General features: G+C 38.6%; 2 protein-coding genes across 2 annotated transcripts in view; one reads left to right on the plus strand and one right to left on the minus strand.

Moving 5' to 3' along the window:
* LOC127619542 (tripartite motif-containing protein 16-like) overlaps window positions 1-19,634 on the minus strand; it is a 171,110-nt gene that overhangs the window by 35,707 nt on the left and 115,769 nt on the right. The gene's annotated exons all lie outside the window — the stretch shown is intronic.
* Window positions 10,558-19,634, plus strand: part of LOC127619543 (tripartite motif-containing protein 16-like) — a 51,218-nt gene continuing 42,141 nt past the window's right edge. Inside the window, exons 1-6 of the mRNA XM_052092401.1 lie at window positions 10,558-11,216; window positions 11,358-11,453; window positions 11,560-11,781; window positions 11,949-12,102; window positions 12,211-12,267; window positions 16,089-16,225. Of these exons, the coding sequence (XP_051948361.1) occupies window positions 10,638-11,216; window positions 11,358-11,453; window positions 11,560-11,781; window positions 11,949-12,102; window positions 12,211-12,267; window positions 16,089-16,225 (1,245 nt within the window). The 5' untranslated portion in view covers window positions 10,558-10,637. The remainder of the gene's footprint in view (window positions 11,217-11,357; window positions 11,454-11,559; window positions 11,782-11,948; window positions 12,103-12,210; window positions 12,268-16,088; window positions 16,226-19,634) is intronic.

The following is a 19,634-nucleotide window of genomic DNA, read 5'->3' on the forward strand; positions in this document are numbered from 1 at the left end:
CTGTGTGTTGCTCATGTAACCGGCCCTGCTCGCACCGGCTCCGAACGGGACACAAACCGGTGTCTCCGGCGTGGGAGGCGGGTGGAGGCTAAAGGATACAGCCTCTAACGTCAGTCGCTAGTGCACCTCTTGAGGTCAGGAGAGTGAGGTTTACACACTGCACAGCTATCTACCAGCTGCCTCCCGTTACACTCACACAGCTGAAATGTCACTTACTGCCCTCTGGAGTATACAGGTGGTACTACAAGCATGCGATTAAATGCTTTAATTTGTTTAACGCTTTATTTTTGTATAATTAATCGCTATTAACGCGTTAACTCAACAGCACTAATTAATACCTTACAAAGTTTCTGAAATAATCTCTTCCATCTGGTTCATCTGTTTTACACAGCTCATCTAAATGTACAATGAAAGAACATGTATATTGTAATAGAAAAGCAGAGCCAGACTATGACAAACTTATATCCTGAAGTAATACAAATTGTTATTTAGGCAGGAGAAACAGACGGGGTGAGGTTTAAATGCGGTTTATTTGCAAAATAACTAGACAAACACTGGAACAAATAAAACGTCCACAATGGGAAAATAAAACAAAAACACGAAAGACATCCAAGGGGTACACAGGTTGAGGAAACATCCACGGAGGGCAAAGGTAACGTTAACAAACATCTACATTCAAACATCCATATTCAACGATCGACAAGGACTGGGGAACAAACAGGGTTTAAATACACAGGAAAAGTGATGATCAAACGACAAACAGGTGAGAACAATTATTGAGTGCTGGCAGGGATGAGGTCCGGGAATTATGGGAATTGTAGTTTATAACAGGTGACATGAGAAACACGGGCAGACAACAAGGGATCGTGACATAACCCCCTCTAAGGAGCGGATTCCAGGCTCCTAAAACAAAGGAAAGAAGAAATACCCAAAAAACAAAACAAAATTGTCCAAGGAATGGGGGGGCAGACAGACCAAGGAGAGCACAAGGGGCAACCAGACAGTCCAAGGGGGCACAAGCGGCAACCAGACTGTCCACGGGGTTACAAGGAGCAAGCAGGCAGTCCAAGGGGGCACAAGGGGCAGACAGGCAGTCCAAGGAGGCACAAGGGGCAGACAGGCAGTCCAAGGAGGCACAAGGGGCAGACAGGCAGTCCAAGGAGGCACAGAAGGCAGGCAGGCAGTCCACGGGGCACAAGGGGCAGACAAGTAGTCCAAGGAGGCACAGAGGGCAGGCAGACGGGGACTGGGTCAGGTGGCCTGGGAGGCGGCCACCGGACAGGGACAGGTTCAGGAGGCCTGGGAGCTGGCCACAGGGCAAGGACAGGTTCAGGAGGCCTGGGAGCTGGCCACAGGGCAAGGACAGGGTCTGGAGTCCTGGGAGTCGGCCACAGGACAGGTGCTGGGAGATCTGGGAGTCGGCCTCAGGGTAGGGTCTGGGTCTGGAGGCCTGGGAGTCGAGCCACAGGACAGGTTCGGGAGGTCGAACCGTGGGAGGCTGAGATGAGGGAGGCTCAGGAGGCGGAGCCGTGGAAGGCTCTGGAGGCAGAGCCAAAGGAGGCTCAGGAGGCGGAGCCATGGAAGGCTTTGGAGGCGGAGCCGAGGGAGGCTCAGGAGACAGAGCCGTGGTAGGCGGAGCAGTGGAAGGCTCAGGAGGCGGAGCCGAGGGAGGCGTTGGCGTAGAAGGATCTGGAGGCAGAGCTGAGGGATGCTCTGGAGGCGGAGCCGAGGGAGTTTCAGGAGGCGGAGCCGTGGAAAGCTCTGGGATTGAAGCCGTGGAAGGCTCGAGGGGCGGAGCCGAGGGAGGCGTTGGCATAGAAGGCTCTGGAGGCAGAGCCGAGGGAGGTTCAGGAGGCGGAGCCGTGGAAAGCTCTGGGATTGAAGCCATGGAAGGCTCGAGGGGCGGAGCCGAGGAAGGATCGAGAGGCAGAGCCCTGGAAGGTTCGAGAGGTGGAGCACTAGGAGGCTCGAGAGGTGGAGCACTGGGAGGCGGAGCCATGGGAGGCTCTGGAGGCAGAGCCGAGGGAGGCTCAGGGGGCGGAGCCGTGGGAGGTACCATCCCCTTTGAAATCACCGCATTCGCAGCATTCTATGACGCAACATAAACTCTAGTCAGTGTGAAGGCAGCCTAATGTGGAGGACAAAGTGCCGCTTGACACTGGTTTTTAGCAGAGCTTTTATGCCTCGACTCAACTCATGTGAAATGCACTTTACAATGATGAAGGAACATTATTGAAACTCAATATTATTTTTATTATGCTATTATTGTTGTCTTTTCTGATAGAAGTCATGTTCAGCAGTTTAAACACTGTAGGAAAACGCTAAAATACATCTGCTTTGTTTGGGCATTCATCAAGAATTTGGTATTCGAATATGTAAGCTCATAAAAACAAATATTCAAATATGATATTATTTAAATTAAGGTAATTAATGAGAAAGAGACATTGTAAAATAATTTTTTTAGTCATAAAGTTTGCATCACCATTAAAAAAAACAAGCTTCTAATTATATTCAAAACAAGCTTATATCATGTCCTATGTTTTTTTTATTTGTTTTTAATATTTAAACAAGCAATGCATGAAAACAAAAAAGCATTTAGCATTTAAGCTCACGCAAAACAAAGAAAAAGAAACTGCTAATGAAGTAGACAGATGGAGTTAACGTACAGGACGACTATAAACACTCGGCATATAATAGTTATCATGTTTATATTGTATCTCATGTTGTGTTTTTGTTGAGAAAAACAAGCATATCCACATGCTCAGTGAACTATACTCATTTACAGTGCATCCGGAAAGTATTCACAACGCTTCACTTTTTCCACATGCTGTTATGTTATAGCCTTATTCCAAAATTGAATAAATTCATTATTTTCCTAAAAATTTTACAAATAATGCCCCATAATGACAATGTGAAAGAAGTTTGTTTGAAATCTTTGCAAATGTATTAAAAAAAATATATAAAAAAATCACATGTACACAAGTATTCACAGCCTTTGCCATGACACTCAAAATTGAGCTCAGGTGCATCCAGTTTCCACTGATCATCCTTGAGATGTTTCTACAACTGGATTGGAGTCCACCTGTGGTAAATTCAGTGGATTGGACATGATTTGGAAAGACACACACCTGTCTATATAAGGCCCCACAGTTAACAGTGCATGTCAGGGTTTCTCGACGTGGAAGAAGTTTGTGCTATCGTTCGCAGCCGGTGGATAACTGGCGAAAACAACGGATTTAGGTGTTCGAAGAAAAGCATGTTTATCAACTGTAGGTCGGAAACGTGGAGAGACAACAAGAATGGGAAAATTGAATGAAATGAAGAAAGCAATGGCGGGTAAGCACAGCTGTGTTGTGAATGGACCAGAGTGGGGGGAAATCTAATAGTGATGATAGTATGGAACAAAGTCAAGGAAGCGGAAGAGTGACGGAGAAAAGACAGAATAAGTTTGGAGGAATTAGGGCAAAAAAAACGAGACGTAGTGGAAGTTATGAAAGAGGAGGAGAAGAGAGTGATCGAGAAAGTTTGGAATTAAAAATAATACTGAGATTTGGTGAGGAGAAGGGAATTTCAGCAATGAGTCCAGTGAAATTGACAACTGTTTTGCGAAATCAGATTGGGGATATAAATATGGCAAAGGTTTTGAGAGATGGAAATCTACTGATTGTTTGTAGAAACGAAGAACAGAGGGAGAGAGCTAGCAGAATAAAAGAGATAGGGCGATACAAGGTAATAAATACAAGTCGTGTTGAAAGGGAGAATAAGTGGAGTAAAGGAGTAATTTGGGGAGTTCCAGTAGGAGTTTCAATGGAGGAAATTAAATCAAATCTAAAAGGAGGAATTCTAAAGGGTGCTCGGAGGATTCAGATAACTTCGAGTGGGAGTGAGGAAAGATAGTGAGTATGTTATACTTGATTTTGAAGAGGAATTGCAACCCAAAAAATTGATGTTAGGGTTTTTGAGTTATAATGTTAGAGAATACATTCCAAAGCCAATGAGGTGTTACAACTGCCAAAGATTCAGACATACAGCCAAGGTATGTAAATGTAGAAGGAGATGTGCCAGATGTGGAGAAGATCATGAATATGGAATGCAATCATGAACAGCCAAAATGTTGTAACTGTGGAGGGAATCACAGTGTGGCTTATGGAGGGTGTGAAGTGATGAAAATGGAAATAGAAATACAACAGATAAGAACTCAGAATAAGATCACATACACAGAAGCTGTAAAGATGGTGAATCAGAGAGGAGGGAGAAATGAAAGTAACAGAGTGGGAAAACATATCACAAAAGAAACAGAACAGGCAAATAAGGAAAAAGTATTGGTTGACCTTAAGAAACTAGTTATTTTCATAGCAGGGGTAGTTAATGCCACAATGGAGATTAAATCCAAGACTGAAAGAATACAAATAATTGTAAAAGCAGCAGTACATCATCTAAATATTAGTGGGCTGACATGGGAGGAATTAAGAAATGATCTCAGCATTCAGGCAAGTCAGGAACAAGTATGGAATATTAATAATGGTCCTCTTGTTACAATGGAACGCTAGAAGTTTGTTGGCTAATGGACAAGATTTTAAAAAATATATAGAGGAGTTATCTAGTAAACCCGATGTTATTTGTGTACAGGAAACATGGTTAAGACCAAATTTAGATTTTAGACTAGTTGGATATGATTGTGTTAGATACTGAAAGGAAGGAGTAGGGGGTGGATGTATAACATTTATTAGAGAAGATGTAGCATTTAGAGAGGTAGGAATAGGAAATGAGCAAGAATATATAATCATAGAGATCTGGACAAAGGAAGGAGAGCTAAAAATTATGAATTACTATAATCCTTGTAAGAAATTAGATCTGAATAGTTGAATGCAAATCGAAGGAATGGATGGAAATAGAAGAGTGATATGTGGGGATTTTAATGCACATAGCACATTATGGGGGGATAAAAACAGATGTAAATGGAGAGGTGATTGAAAAACTGTTAGAGGAAAAGGACATAGTTTGTTTTGATGGGAGAGGGACGAGATTAGATGTACATACAGGGAATATGTCAGTATTGGATTTAACTTTGGTGTCGAATAATTTAGCAGGGAAATGTGAGTGGGATGTATCATATGAATCATCAATCGGAAGTGACCATTATCCAGTGTTTTGTAGAATATTACTACAGGGAAATAAACATCAAGGAAAAACAATAAGGAAATGGATATTTGACAGGGCAAAATGGGAAGAGTTTAGTTTTATTTGTGAGAGAGAAATGGACAAAATAGATTTAAATGAAGATATTGAGGAGATTGATAAAAAAATTGAAAACAGTATTGATTGAAGCTGCAAATGAGTAAATTCCTAAAAGTAAGGGAAAAATTAAGGTGGACAGATGAATGTAGTAGAGTAGTTAAAGAAAGAAATAAAGCTCTAAGAATATTAAGAAGAACTCATAATTTTCAAAACTTAATTAAATATAAGCAAATTCAAGAAAAGGTTAGGAAAATTATACGTAATGCAAAAAGACAAAGCTGGCAGATGTTTTGCAATAAAATTGGTAGATCAACACCTGTGGGAGAGGTATGGGACATGATTAAAAGTATGAGAGGAATCAGAAGAGAATGGAAATATCCTGTTCTGAAGGTAGGGGAAAAGGCAGCAATATCTGATGAAGAAAAGGCAGAAATGATAGCAAAGGCACTCATTGAAATCCATAGCTCAAATAACCTAACAGAGGAGGGAAAGAGAGGAAAGGAATTAACAAAATCAGCTTATCCTGGAAGGCTTGAGAGACGGAATGAAATGAACAGCTCAATGGATGCTCCGTTTACTATAGATGAAATGAAGAGGGCAATAGCAAGAGCTGGAATAACATCTCCGGGGAAGGATGAAATCTGCTATGTAATGTTAAAACATTTGGGTGTTTTGGCATCTATAAAGTTGCTAGGCTTTTATAATAAAATTTGGAAAAAAGGAAAGTTACCAACTGGATGGAAAGAGGCAGTGATTATTCCTATTAGGAAACCAGGAAAGGACCCATCACATCCAAAGAATTATAGACCAATAGCATTGACTTCACATATAGGAAAGATAATGGAAAGAATGATTATGGAAAGAATAACATTTTATTTGGAAAGCAGAGTGGTTTCCGGAGAGGGAGAGGAACTATGGACCCTATTATATGTCTGGAAACAGACATTAAGAAAGCTCAAGCTAATAAAGAATCAATGATGGCAGTTTTCTTCGATGTCGAAAAAGCATATGATATGGTTTGGAAAGAAGGACTAATGATCAAACTTGATATGATAGAAATAGCAGGCAGAATTTATAATTGGATTAAAGACTTCTTATTTGATAGATTTATTCAAGTCAGAGTTGGGAAAGCCTTATCTGGAAGCTATATGGTGGAAAATGGTACCCCTCAAGGCAGCATCATTAGTCCAATACTCTTTTCCATTATGATAAATTATGTATTTTCTCAAGTTCAAGGAGACATTGGGCGATCATTGTTTGCTGATGATGGAGCATTGTGGAAAAGGGGAAGGAATATTAATCATATTACAGGAAAAATACAAGAGGCAATTGGGGTGGTAGAAAAATGGTCATTTGCATGGGGATTCAGATATTCAGTAGAGAAAACCAAAGCATTAATATTCACTAGGAAACAAGGCATTGATGTACAGATAAAGATGTATGGGCAAAATATTGAACGAGTTAAAGTTATGTTTTTGGGTGTGTGGTTTGATGCAAAATTAACATGGAACGAACATATTCATAAGGTAGTCACTAAATGCAAAAAGATTTGAAATGTGATGAGATGTCTAAGAGGATCAGAATGGGGAGCGAGTAGATCTGCAATGAAAAGTATTTATATAGCACTGATTAGATCAGTGTTACATTATGGAAGTATAGCTTATGAATCAGCAGCAAAAACTTCATTAAAGAAGCTGGATGTGATACAAGCTCAAGCTTTGAGACTCTGTTGTGGTGCTTTTAAAACGACTCCTGTATCTGCTCTTCAGGTTGAAATGGGGAAATGCCACTTCAAATCAGGCGCAAGCAGTTAATGATGAACTATTGGGTAAATCTTCAAGGTCATTCAGAAGAACATCATCCAACAGTAAAGGTACTTCTTCCATGCTGGGAAAAGGAAAGGTCTAATCAGAAGTTCTTTGCATGGAATAGTGATGAAGAAGCTAGAGAAATTACTTTAAGTCAGAAAAGATATATTCCTGCAGTATCGCTGTCAATAACTCCACCTTGGATGTTTCCTGCAGTATTCATAGATTTTTATATTCTGGAGTTAATGAAAGTGTATAAAGACTCTAGAAATATTGTAGATGTTGTTGAAGATCGGGTACAAACTGTATATCAAGCATTTGTCCAAGTATATACGGATGGATCTAAAGATCCTAATACTGGGAGAACAGGTTTTGCTTTCAGTATTCCATCCTTAAAATATTCTGTTAATAGGAGAACATCAGATCATTTGTCAGTATACACAGTAGAGATGATGGCAATTGCAACAGCATTACAGTGGATAGAAGAGACACAAATTAAAAAGGTTGTTCTTTGTACAGATTCTTGTTCGGCATTACAGTCACTACAATCATTCACATCTCACAGTAGACAGGATATTGTAAAGGGCAATGAAGTGGTTGATGGGTTAGCAAAACAGGCTTTGGAAAATAAGGAGATCATGAATATCTCAGCTTAGTAAATATGAAGCAAAAGCAATAATTAAAGCATATACTTTTAAGGAGTAACAACAAAAATGGGATACAGGAAACACAGGATGTCAACTTTATGAAATACAAAGAGAAGTAGGATTAGCTAGGATAGGAAAAAGAAGCACCAAAGAGGAAAATATTTTAACAAGGTTAAGAGTTGGACATACCATGCTGAATAAAACTTTAAAATTAATTAATAAACATCCAACAGGACTGTGTGAGCATTGTGGAATAGAGGAGTCAGTAGAACATGTTATTTGTGTCTGCCAAAAGTATTTAAATGAACGAGAAATAATGGAAAGGGAACTTAGAAAGGAGGGAGTGCAAGAAATAAAGCTTAAAAATATACTTATTCATGGAATAGAGAGTTTACTCCATTATCTCAAGAAAACAGAGTTAATTAAGAGAATTTAGTTAGGGTTTTTTTTTTTTTTTTCACGCAATGGGTAAACTCTGGTCCACACTCCAACACATTAGGTGGCGATAATGCACCTTAATGTTGGTGCCACCCGCCATAAAACCGAAGAAGAAGAAGTGCATGTCAGAGCACAAACCAAGCCACGAAGTCCAAGGAATTGTCTGTAGACCTCTGAGACAGGATTGTATCGAGGCACAGATATGGGGAAGGGTACAGAAACATTTCTGCAGCATTGAAGGTCCCAATGAGCATCGGGGGAGAAGGGCCTTAGTCAGGGAGGTGACTAAGATCCCGGTGGTCACTCTGACAGAGCTCCAGCGTTTCTCTGTGGAGAGAGGAGAACCTTCCAGAAGAACAACCATCTCTGCAGCACTCCAACTATCATGCCTGTATGGTAGAGTGTCCAGACGGAAAACACTCCTCAGTAAAAGGCACATGACAGCCCACCTGGAATTTGCCAAAAGCCACCTGAAGGACTCTCAGACCATGAAAAACAAAATTCTCTGGTCTGATGAAACAAAGATTGAACACTTTGGCCTGAATGGCCAGAGGACCATGCACCGCTCATCACATGGCCAATACCATCCCTACAGTGAAGCATGGTGGTGGCAGCATCATGCTGTGGGGATGTTTTCAGCGGCAGGAACTGGGAGACTAGTCAGGATCAAGGGAAAGGTGAATGCAGCAATGTACAGAGACATCCTTGATGAAAACCTGCTCTAGAGCACTCTGGACCTCAGATTGGGGTGAAGGTTCATCTTCCAACAGGACAATGACCCTAAGCACACAGCTAAGATAACAGAGTGGTTATGGGACAACTCTGGGAATATCCTTGAGTGGCCCATCCAGAGCCCAGACTTGAACCCGATTGAACATCTCTGGAGAGATCTGAAAATGTCTGTGCACCGACGCTCCCCATCGAACCTGATGGAGCTTGAGAGGTTCTGCAAAGAAGATTGGGAGAAAATGCCCCAAAATAGGTGTGCCAAGCTTGTAGCATCATACTCAAAAAGACTTGAGGCTGTAATTAGTGCCAAAGGTGCTTCAACAAAGTATTGAACAAAGGCTATGAATACTTATGTACATGTGAGGTTGCAAAGTCTACAGTTCGATTAGATCTTAAAAGGAGTGCAAAGTTGTCATAAGTTTGGGAGCCACAGGTGTCCAAAATATCATCATGGACACACTGTAGAGAGACGACATGAACAATGCTAAACCTCCCTGTAAAGCAGCAGGAGTGATTTCCTCCTTTTAAAAGTGACACAGATATTTTGTTGTTATACATGTTGTTGTTTACTTGATATGCAAACCATGTTGTTATTTGGAAAATGGGAGGATTTCTTTTATTTTTATTACAAAATAGAAAATATAATTTTATTTTGAATTAGAAATGCTTAGCCTCTCAGGTTTTAATTTATAAGATTAATATTTATGTGTATTATAATGGAAATGTTAAGAATTAAATCATATTTATGATGTCAGGCACTTTAAAAGCTGAAAAGTGTTAAATGTTGTATTTGTAAGAACTGAACGCATGTGAACTCATGTCATTTTTAGAGTTTGCTAAAACAAGGTGATGCTTTTTAATTTACTTTGAGTTGGACACATTTTTCTTTTCTTCAGTGGAACAAAAAAAAGCACATCATGTGATGGTTTGTTTAGCGTAATTTATGTTGCTTAGGAAACAATTTATGTTAATGTACAATTGAACTATTTGCATGTTCATTCATGATGATTAATAAATTCATTTCAAGTGTATTAGATTGTGTTTTTGAATCACATATTTAGTGGCATTAAAGTGTGTTTTAGAAGCAGCTGAACTGTAAACAAATAGCAAAGCAGTATATATGCAAACACATTTAAGATTATAATAAAAATACATTTGAAGTGCAATATGAAATATGTTTTATAATTGCATAATTATTTGCACTAAAGTTGAATTACAGCTGATATTACAATGCTAATATGAATTACATACAACATTATACTTTAATATAACCTTAATTTATTAATATATATGTATTTAAATACATTTCTGGTGCATTATAAGATGTTACAATGTTACATATTTAGCACTATATAAGTGGGTCCAAAAAAACACTCAAAAGTTGAACTTGTTGCATTAAATATACATTTATCCCCTGAAAAAGTATGCTTGAGTGTACTTTGTTTTCACAAGGGATAGTCACTGCTTGACATGTCAATGAAACCCAACAGCAGTGTGAGAATGAAGGAACTGGAACTCCAGGAACAGTTTTCAGTTTTGCTGTAATTATTGATGCATATGAATGTCTTGACTCACAGCAACTTTATTTTCTCACTGACTCTGAGTTTCTGTGTGAGACTGACATCTAGTGGACTCTTAATATATGTGAATTTACAGACACACCTGTTTTGCACACGTCTCAAATACAGAATCAGGAAACTCAGTTCAGAGAAACTGAAACTTAAACTGATCTTGAGCTGTTGTTTGTGTCTCTCTATCAGTGTGTACATGCAGTGAAATGGCAGAAGTTTCAGAGGAGCAGTTCAGCTGTTCAGTGTGTCTGGATCTACTGAAGGATCCAGTGACCATTCCCTGTGGACACAGTTACTGTATGAGCTGTATTACAGACTGCTGGGATCAGGATGATCAGAAGGGAGTCTACAGCTGCCCTCAATGCAGACAGACCTTCACCCCAAGACCTGCTTTAAATAAAAACACCATGCTGGCTGAAGTGGTGGAGAAACTGAAGAAGACTAAACTTCAAGCTGCTGTTTCTGCTCACTGTTACACTGGAGTTGGAGATGTGGAGTGTGACGTCTGTACCGGAAGAAAACACAAAGCCGTCAAGTCCTGTCTGATGTGTCTGGAATCTTACTGTCAAACTCATTTTGAGCGTCATGAGGAGTTTCACACAAGAAAGCCACACAAACTGACTGATGCCACTGGACGACTGCAGGAGATGATCTGTACTCAACATGAGAAGATTCTGGAGGTTTTCTGTCGGACTGACCAGCACTGCATATGTCTGCTGTGTACCATGGACGAACATAAAAACCACGACACTGTATCAGCTGCAGCAGAGAGAAAAGAGAAGGAGGTATAAACTGAATTTATTACACATTGATGTACTGAAGTTAAATGCTCACACTTCTGCTTCATGTTATTTCATGATCTCATACTGTAATAATCTGGTTTTAAAAACTGTATTACATTTATGTGATATTTATTTGTTTAACAGAGACAGTTGAAGGAGACACAGATAAAATTGCAGCAGAGAATCCAGCAGAGAGAGAAAGATGTTGAGGAGCTGAGAGAGGCTGTGAAGTCTCATAAGGTGAGTTTTGAGCAGAAGAGAAGTTTGAGACTCAGTTGGGACTCTCCTCCAGTGCTGGAGTTCTTTCACTGTGTGATTGTAATGTGTGTGTAACAGCTCTGCACAGACAGCAGTGGAGGACAGTGAGAGGATCTTTACTGAGCTGATGCGCTCCATTGAGAGAAGCCGCTCTGAGGTGACACAGCTGATCAGAGGTCAGGAAAAGGCTGCAGTGAGTCGAGCTGAAGGACTCTTGGAGCGACTGGAGCAGGAGATTGATGATCTGAGGAGGAGAGACGCTGAGCTCCAGAAGCTTTCAAACACGGACGATCACATCCATTTCCTACAGGTAACAGAATGACAATTATTAGTTGAAATGCAAACTGGAATGTTGTGAGGAATTCTGTCAGTTGATGTTGAGTGTTGAATTCAAGAACGTTCTCATGTGTAAGTGGCAAATACAAGAATGTGTATGAGAGAAGAGCTTTTTCATTTGTGCCTATTTTTCCTCTGTAGAGTTTTCAGTCTCTCTCTGCACCTCCTGAATCTACAGACAACATCACTGTCAGTTTTCTCTGTTCTTTTGATGGCGTGAGAGAATCTGTGTGTCAACTGAAAGACAAACTGGAGGATTTCTGTAAGGAGGAGATTGGAAAACTATCTGGTAGAGGTAAAACACTGGCTCAGAAAATCTTAAGAGGATATCAGAAATATGTGAGGAATGGAGACAGGCATCATTTTCTCTGTACATGAAATTTACACTATCAATGTCTGTTAGTTTCCACAGTCCCACACATCAACATTGATCCCAGAACCAGGCAGGACTTCCTAAAATGTAAGTCACTAAGGTGTCATTTTTGAGAGAAACAAAACTTCATTACATCAGATCCCTCGACAGACTTGTAGTGATTGAAACGCCAAGACAAGAAAACACTTTCAAATGTAACTGTTGAAGAATATGAGACTCACTGATGAGGAAACCAATGAAAAACAACACTTACTACTGTTAAAATAGTAGAGCAATATGTTCATTTGATGGTTCTCAGCGAAACTCAAATTGTGTCACCACATCCGTGTAGTGAGTAATAAACCCATTATGACTGAATGAAGCTTTGAGGCTGTGCAGTTACCAGAAATGTGATTTCAGTCAGGACATCTTCCATCAAATGAAAACTAACTTGAATACTGAATGAATATTTTATTGATAGGACAAATGTTAAGCGTCTGTTGGTGTTGGTGGTATGGTTCTGCTCTGGGCAAACTCTCCACCCATCCATACAGCCAAGCATGAATAGATCAGGGAGAGCTGACTAACGTGACCAGCCTGAACTGTTGCTACACTTAATAATAACTGTAACAATAACTGCACTTGTGAGACACAAGAGGGTGAGATTAAAGAAACTGAGTTTTGTAAACTATGTGCGGGAGGAGCAAGTTCATATAATCCGACCAATCACATTGCCTGAGTAAGCGTATATAAACTGCTGCTTAACTCTATGTAGCGTGGAGTCTTCCGGCATGTGGCCCCGCCCATTACCCATGAACAGACCCATGCAAGTGACTCGGATCATCAGATGCAACTTCACTGCAAAGCATTCATCTTCATCAGAACATCTTTTCCATATAAATCATCTCGTTTTTCAACAGAAGCCGCCGCAGCAGCTCATTCGTTTTACAGCATTGACGGCGACCACTTTAAGTGTTATTTTTACTTTGTCTTTCTTCCTAATCTCTGTTCGCAGAAGCAGATTATTGCTCAAAGCTAATTCCACAAACTGGCTGCAGAGGTGCTGTATATATGTGAAACATCTCTCTATGACGGCTCATATGTTCACTTATCTAAATTTCCCACCGGAGCTGCACGCTATGCGTCAGTCCGAGTCCGAATGAATCTGTTCATGAATCAGAATTCAGATTGTATCCGTAAACTCAACATCAATATTTAAGATTATTTTAACTTTCACAACTAAGAAAACACAACTGTCATTATAAATGTAACAAAATCAGCTCTATATTTTATGATTAGTTTCCTGCTGAACAAACTTTAAAGTGGTTTCAGAATGAAAGATTGTGCTTTAGGTGTATCAAGACAAAACTGTCCTTCAACACACTTCTTATTGTGTTCTGTTGACATTTCAATTATTTGTTGCTTTTTCTTAAACTCAAACATAAACTAAAGCAGTGTTTCCCAACCGCTGTGCCGCACACTAGTGTGCCGTGAAAGATTGTCAGGTGTGCCACGTAAAATGATCAAATTCCACCAAATAAATAAATGCATGAAAATGTTTTTGCTTCACCAATAATGTCTTTGAGATTAAACAAGAAATATTAAAAACTGTCCAAATTTGTGAAGAGAAATTGAATGTCTCATAATTTATTTTAAATTCACCAAGAAAACGCTTTGACCTAAACATAAACGAGTCCTTTTATTACTTTCTGCTATCAAAGCAGCTGCAAACTTTTTTCTCTCTTCCAAATACATGTTTTCAATGTTTATTGTGCACATCTCCCGCTTTTTTACATGACAAACTGGTAAAATGTGTTATGCGTGCAGACGGAGGCAGACAAGGAGTGGGATCTATGTGCGGTTTTATTTAGACAAGGTGAAAATAAACAGACAGGAACAAATGAAACATCCACGGGGGAAACTGAAACTAAAACAGGGAGACATCAAAGGAACACGGAACAGATAAACATGGCAGGACAGGCAGCAGAGCGAACATCGGAACACGGGAAACATAAACACAGTCAGAACAGTTGAAACAACGAACGACAAGGTAACGGAGGAACAGGCAGGGTTTAAATGCACAGACACATGATGATACAAATGACAAACAGGTGCGAACAATGACATAATGATGAGGACCGGGAAACATGGTGACGGTGACACGTAAAACACGGGCAGACAACCAGGGATCGTAACACTGTGACGCTTTCTGTAACTCTTGTCATGTGGAGGGCGATGCGGCGCTTGACGTCTCGACTCAACTCATGTGAAATGCACTTTACAATGAGGAAAGAACATTATTGAAACTCAAAATGATTATTATTTGTCTATTATTGTGGTCTTTTCTGATAAAAGTCATGTTCAGCAGTTGAAATACTGTAGGAAAATGATCCCGTAGATCTGATGTGTTTATAATTCTTCTACTGAAGTCAGTAGATTTGTAGTCATGCAAGTTTTAATAAAGGAGAAGGTGAGGACGTTATTGAAACACTATTATTAGACTATTATTGTTGTTTTTGGATGAAGAATAATGCTCAGACTGAAGGAAGACTTTAGATCTGATTTGTTCTTTTAATAATTAAACACTATAAAGTCTCTTGGCAGATTTCGGTCATGAACGACTCAAAATGATTCACTGATTCACTCATAGCACATAAGACGCTCATTTGTCGTCACCTAGTGACATTTCCAGAAGGGGTCACTGAAATAATCAGTTCATAAAATTGAACACATTTGTGAAATGTGACGGACAGAAAACAAGTTCTTGAAAAGGACACTTGATGGACACATACACAACTATTACAAAAGATGCAAACACAAGAACCAAGGGGGTGCAAACTTTTGAACAGATGATTTGTGTAAATGACAGTATATTTTGTGTAATGTAGCTTTTGAAGTAGAATATATCATCTTTTATCTCTTATATTTGTGTATATTCTGAAAGGAGTGTGAAAACGTTTAGGCCTAAAACAAAACGGGTTTTCAAACTTCTGCAATATATAGTTTGTGTAAATTATATTTAATTTTATCTTTTGTTTTTCACTATTTAACCACATTTGAGCCTTTTTTAATTGTTAAATTCCACGTAGCGTATTCTATCATATAATGTCATATTTCATGTGTAATTATGAGTAGACTTGTCATGTCAGGAACACATTTTAACACAAAATTCACAACACTGGAACCTAAAATACAACATACAATCCCCACATCTCAACATTTAAAGGAATGTTCCGGGTTCAAAACAAGTTCAGCTCAATCAACAGCATTTGTGGCAGAATATTGATTATCACAAATATGAATTTGACTCGTCTCTCCTTTTCTTTATAAAAAGCACAAATGGAGTTTCCAGTGAGACACTTACAATGGAAGTCTCTGTAGTAACATTGAAGTGTATTTATTGGTTGACTGAGTGTTGAGTGAGTCCGAGTCTGAACTCGAGTACCCCGACTCAGACAACAGCTCGCTGTCTCGTTTAATGGCATCTTTTGGGGGTATTTGATCTCAGGTCAAGCCTCGAGCCCTTCGCTCAGGACAGCGAGACACACACATTTACACGATCCTCAAAGCAGGATTACATGAACTTGTGAACTACTGAAATCTGTGTCCTACAGAGACAGAGTCACATTTGCCCAGATCACACAAGTGAATGAACTCAATCAAAAATCCAAATCAATCCTGATCAAATTCCACTCTTTTTGTCTCTTGTGCTCAAAAATAAACTCAATACTGACTCTGAATCGTAATCCAATAGTTTGTATATTTCATAAATTCAATTCACATTTTCACAAAGGTAATCTTTACTGAACACACTTGATACATTGAACAGGAGAAATGAAGAGTTCAGATACATGAAATATTCAAATAAATCTTTATTTTAATGTGTCAAATTCATAATTCCTCATTTCAGTGTGTTTTATCTTCATCAGATTTCCATCAGTTCACTCTGGATCCAAATACAGTGAATAAAAACATCCGACTATCTGCGGGAAACAGAGCAGCTACTTACACAGACACACTCCAGAAGTATCCTGATCATCCAGACAGATTTGATGGTTATAATCAGGTGTTGTGTAGAGAGAGTGTGTGTGGACGCTGTTACTGGGAGATTGAGTGGAGTGTTTATGTGTTTATATCAGTGTCATATAAGAGCATCAGCAGGAAGGGAAATGAGAGCAGTTTTGGATCTAATGATCAGTCCTGGAGTTTGTTTTGCTCTTCATCCAGATGTTCATTCAGTCACAATAACAAACACACTGATCTCCCTGTAGTGTCCAGATCCTGTAGAATAGGAGTGTATGTGGATCACAGTGCAGGAACTCTGAGCTTCTACAGCGTCTCTGACACAATGACCCTCATCCACAGAGTCCAGACCACATTCACTCAACCTCTATATCCTGGATTTAGATTATTTTTATCATCAGTGAAGCTGTGTGATCTAACAGTGTAGATAATAAAGTGATTCTACACACAATACTGTTATATCACAACAATCATGAAATAAAAACTACAGCTGAACTTCTGTAACAGAAACAGACATTTCTAGAGTACAAACATGTTCATCAGATGAATCTAATATTCATTCAAGTGTAAAAATAAAAACACAGATCACATGAGTATAGTGTGTGTTTGAGTCGGGGGAGTGAATGTTTTTCTGTGTGTTTATATAATTCATTTGAATTCAGTTTTATTACATTAGAAAAGAAATCATTTTTATTATTATTATTACTACACAAAGTAACTTGTCATTGAATCATCACACAAAGGGTTTATTAAAGACATCAAATATGTATTTGCACAAAACAATAAAACTCAATGGAAAATCCTTCATTATGTGTGTTTTTACATGTTTATTTCACCTGCACTGTCACAAATGCATTTCTAAAATGATTCATATTCCATACAGTCATAAAAACTGAAGAATTGCTCAAATCATGTTTAAAATGGTTATAGATGAAGTATAGCAGAAGTATACTCTTGTGAAAAGAAGTGCACTTAAGTGTAAGTAGCACACATAGTTTGAAAAGTATACTTACAGGAAATAGAATTGAAATAAATGAATCGAATATTTCAGTGTTCTGGAAGGGAAAACACTTTCATGAGTGTGTTTGTAACATAGTTTGTTTGAATGTTAATTTAAGAGTATCATTTGAAATCATTATGTTTCAATGCTCTTTTAGTGCGCTTTAAAGAATAGAATGAATTGGATTTATTGACTAGCATACTAAAACATATTTACACAAAAGTATACTTGATAATCATTTCAACTTTAGTGTGTTACTTGAACTCAAATGGAAATTAAATACTTTTTTAAAGTATTAAAAATTAAAAAATGTTTTGAGTATATTTTCAAGAAATACTCTTCTTGTATACTCCACTGCATCTTGGTTGTTCTGTGAAAAAAAATACACTTAAGAAAACTTTAAAAAGATGACTTTTATGAGAATAATATACTTTCAAAGAACATACTTAAGTGTGTACTAAATATTATGTTTTCAGATGTGTTATTGCCACTTCGTTGTCTTTAAGTGTTATTTAATTCGAGTTTTAGTTCATTAGTTCAACTTTTGATTTATTTATGATTTAACACTTTGTTCAAGTGTTTTGAGTTATTGTGTGAAGCTTAACATGTGAAAGTTTCTTTAGTAACTTCTGTACTTCTGTAGTTCAGTTAAACAAATGTTTACGTGTTTATGTGTCTGTTGCCATTTTGAGTCACCTATCCTAGCAATTTAGATATGACTAAACCTGTCAAAGATCATTAATGCCCGTTTTTCCTTTTAAGCAAGTTGATAGTAGATGGACAGTCTGCTGCTATGTTTATGAATTGAAGTAAGAATTGTTTCAATCTCTAAATAGATTCTCATACCAACTATACTTCAGAGCTTATACTATATTTGACATTTCCTCCCTCACCGTGCCATATCCTTTCATTGTACCAACTGAATGTGGAAATACAAAGACTGTGGTGTCGCCAAATGCAAGCGATCTAAACTTCAGCAGCATTAAGGTTGGTCATTGATCAGAAGTTGTAATAAAATAACTATGTGTGGTGGAATTGCATAAGGAATAGCTGGCACAAGTTTCAAGAAGAATAGGTTTAAGCAGCAGAGTCATATCATTTCTGGTGCTGGTAATAATTGGGATATTTGAGTTGTCAAACTTTAAGTAATCAGACTGTGAATGTCTTTAAACTATTAAGAAGCTTCAGAAGATTATGTTCAGATACTTCAGACTTGCAGTTGTAACCGGTCCTGCTCTACCCGCTCATTAACCGGCATGGAAGAAGGGCGTTCTAATAAGGAAGCTAAACTGATATGCTACAGCCTCTAGCCTCTAGTGCACCTCTTGAGGCCAGGGGAGTGAGGTTTACATATACCACACAGCTATATAGCTCCCATTACACTCACCCCCTAAACCTCACTCCCATCCGGGTCACGGCACCACTGTAACTGGACTTCTTGACCCGTTCCGTGCGAAATTTGAACCAGCATCAGCTGGCATGGGAGGCGGGCACACTATCGAGGAGGCTAAATGCTATAGCCTCTAACATCAGTCGCTTGTGTGCATCAGGAGAGTGAGGTTTACACACTACTCAGCTATCATGTAACAGTCAGTACCAGTCATTTTGGAAAATGTCTTAATAAAATGACATTTGCAGTAGCCCTAATCATATTTTTAAGCTAGTGCTGCGTAGTGTAAAACCTGTGTAACATAATATTTCTATTGTTTATATCTCTCATTCTCTCACACAGATAAATGCAGAAATGTTGCACATGACAGCTGTACTTTACAAGGAAGAGTTTTGTCTTCTTTGTTTAGACTTCTCCAAGTTACTGGGAGCGAACGATGACCAGTCTGAGAAAACCAAGGATGCTGTTAAAGTCATGGATCAGGTATTTGATGCATGTCTGTGGAATTCTTTGTCCCAGTGGTTCCTTAAATATGGGACACCTCCAGGATGGCATTCCAGAGTTTAAGAATAGGCTCATGGTGATGAGCAAGTTCTGCAATGATCACCAGTGAATTCAAGAAAGATTGGTTTGAGAAAGGCATACTTTTGTTGTAGATTTACTCAAACACACTGGTTGAATGTATACTTACGAATCTGATACTGTATATTCCTGTTTTGAGGTGCATTTATCCCAGTTATACTAATGAGTTCTTTGTAAGTTTTCCTAAATGACTTCGCCTCATAAAAGCAGAACGTATGTATAATTATGCAGCTAGACTACTTCCTTGTCTTACTATCGGAGGTTGGATATTATGGAGAGAAACTGTATAACTCTCATTGTTAACCAAAGATGGAGGTTATTTTCCTAGTGTGTATTTATGGGTGTTTATGTAAATCAAATGTAATTTATGTGGATTTGTATGAAATAAATCATCATCATTATTATTATCATTAAAAGTAGCTCAAAAATGTGGATGAGGTTGTATATTGTTTATTTTCACTGACATATTAGCATTTAATT

The sequence above is a fragment of the Xyrauchen texanus genome, chromosome 26, assembly GCF_025860055.1.
Source record: "Xyrauchen texanus isolate HMW12.3.18 chromosome 26, RBS_HiC_50CHRs, whole genome shotgun sequence".
Lineage (NCBI taxonomy): Eukaryota > Metazoa > Chordata > Actinopteri > Cypriniformes > Catostomidae > Xyrauchen > Xyrauchen texanus.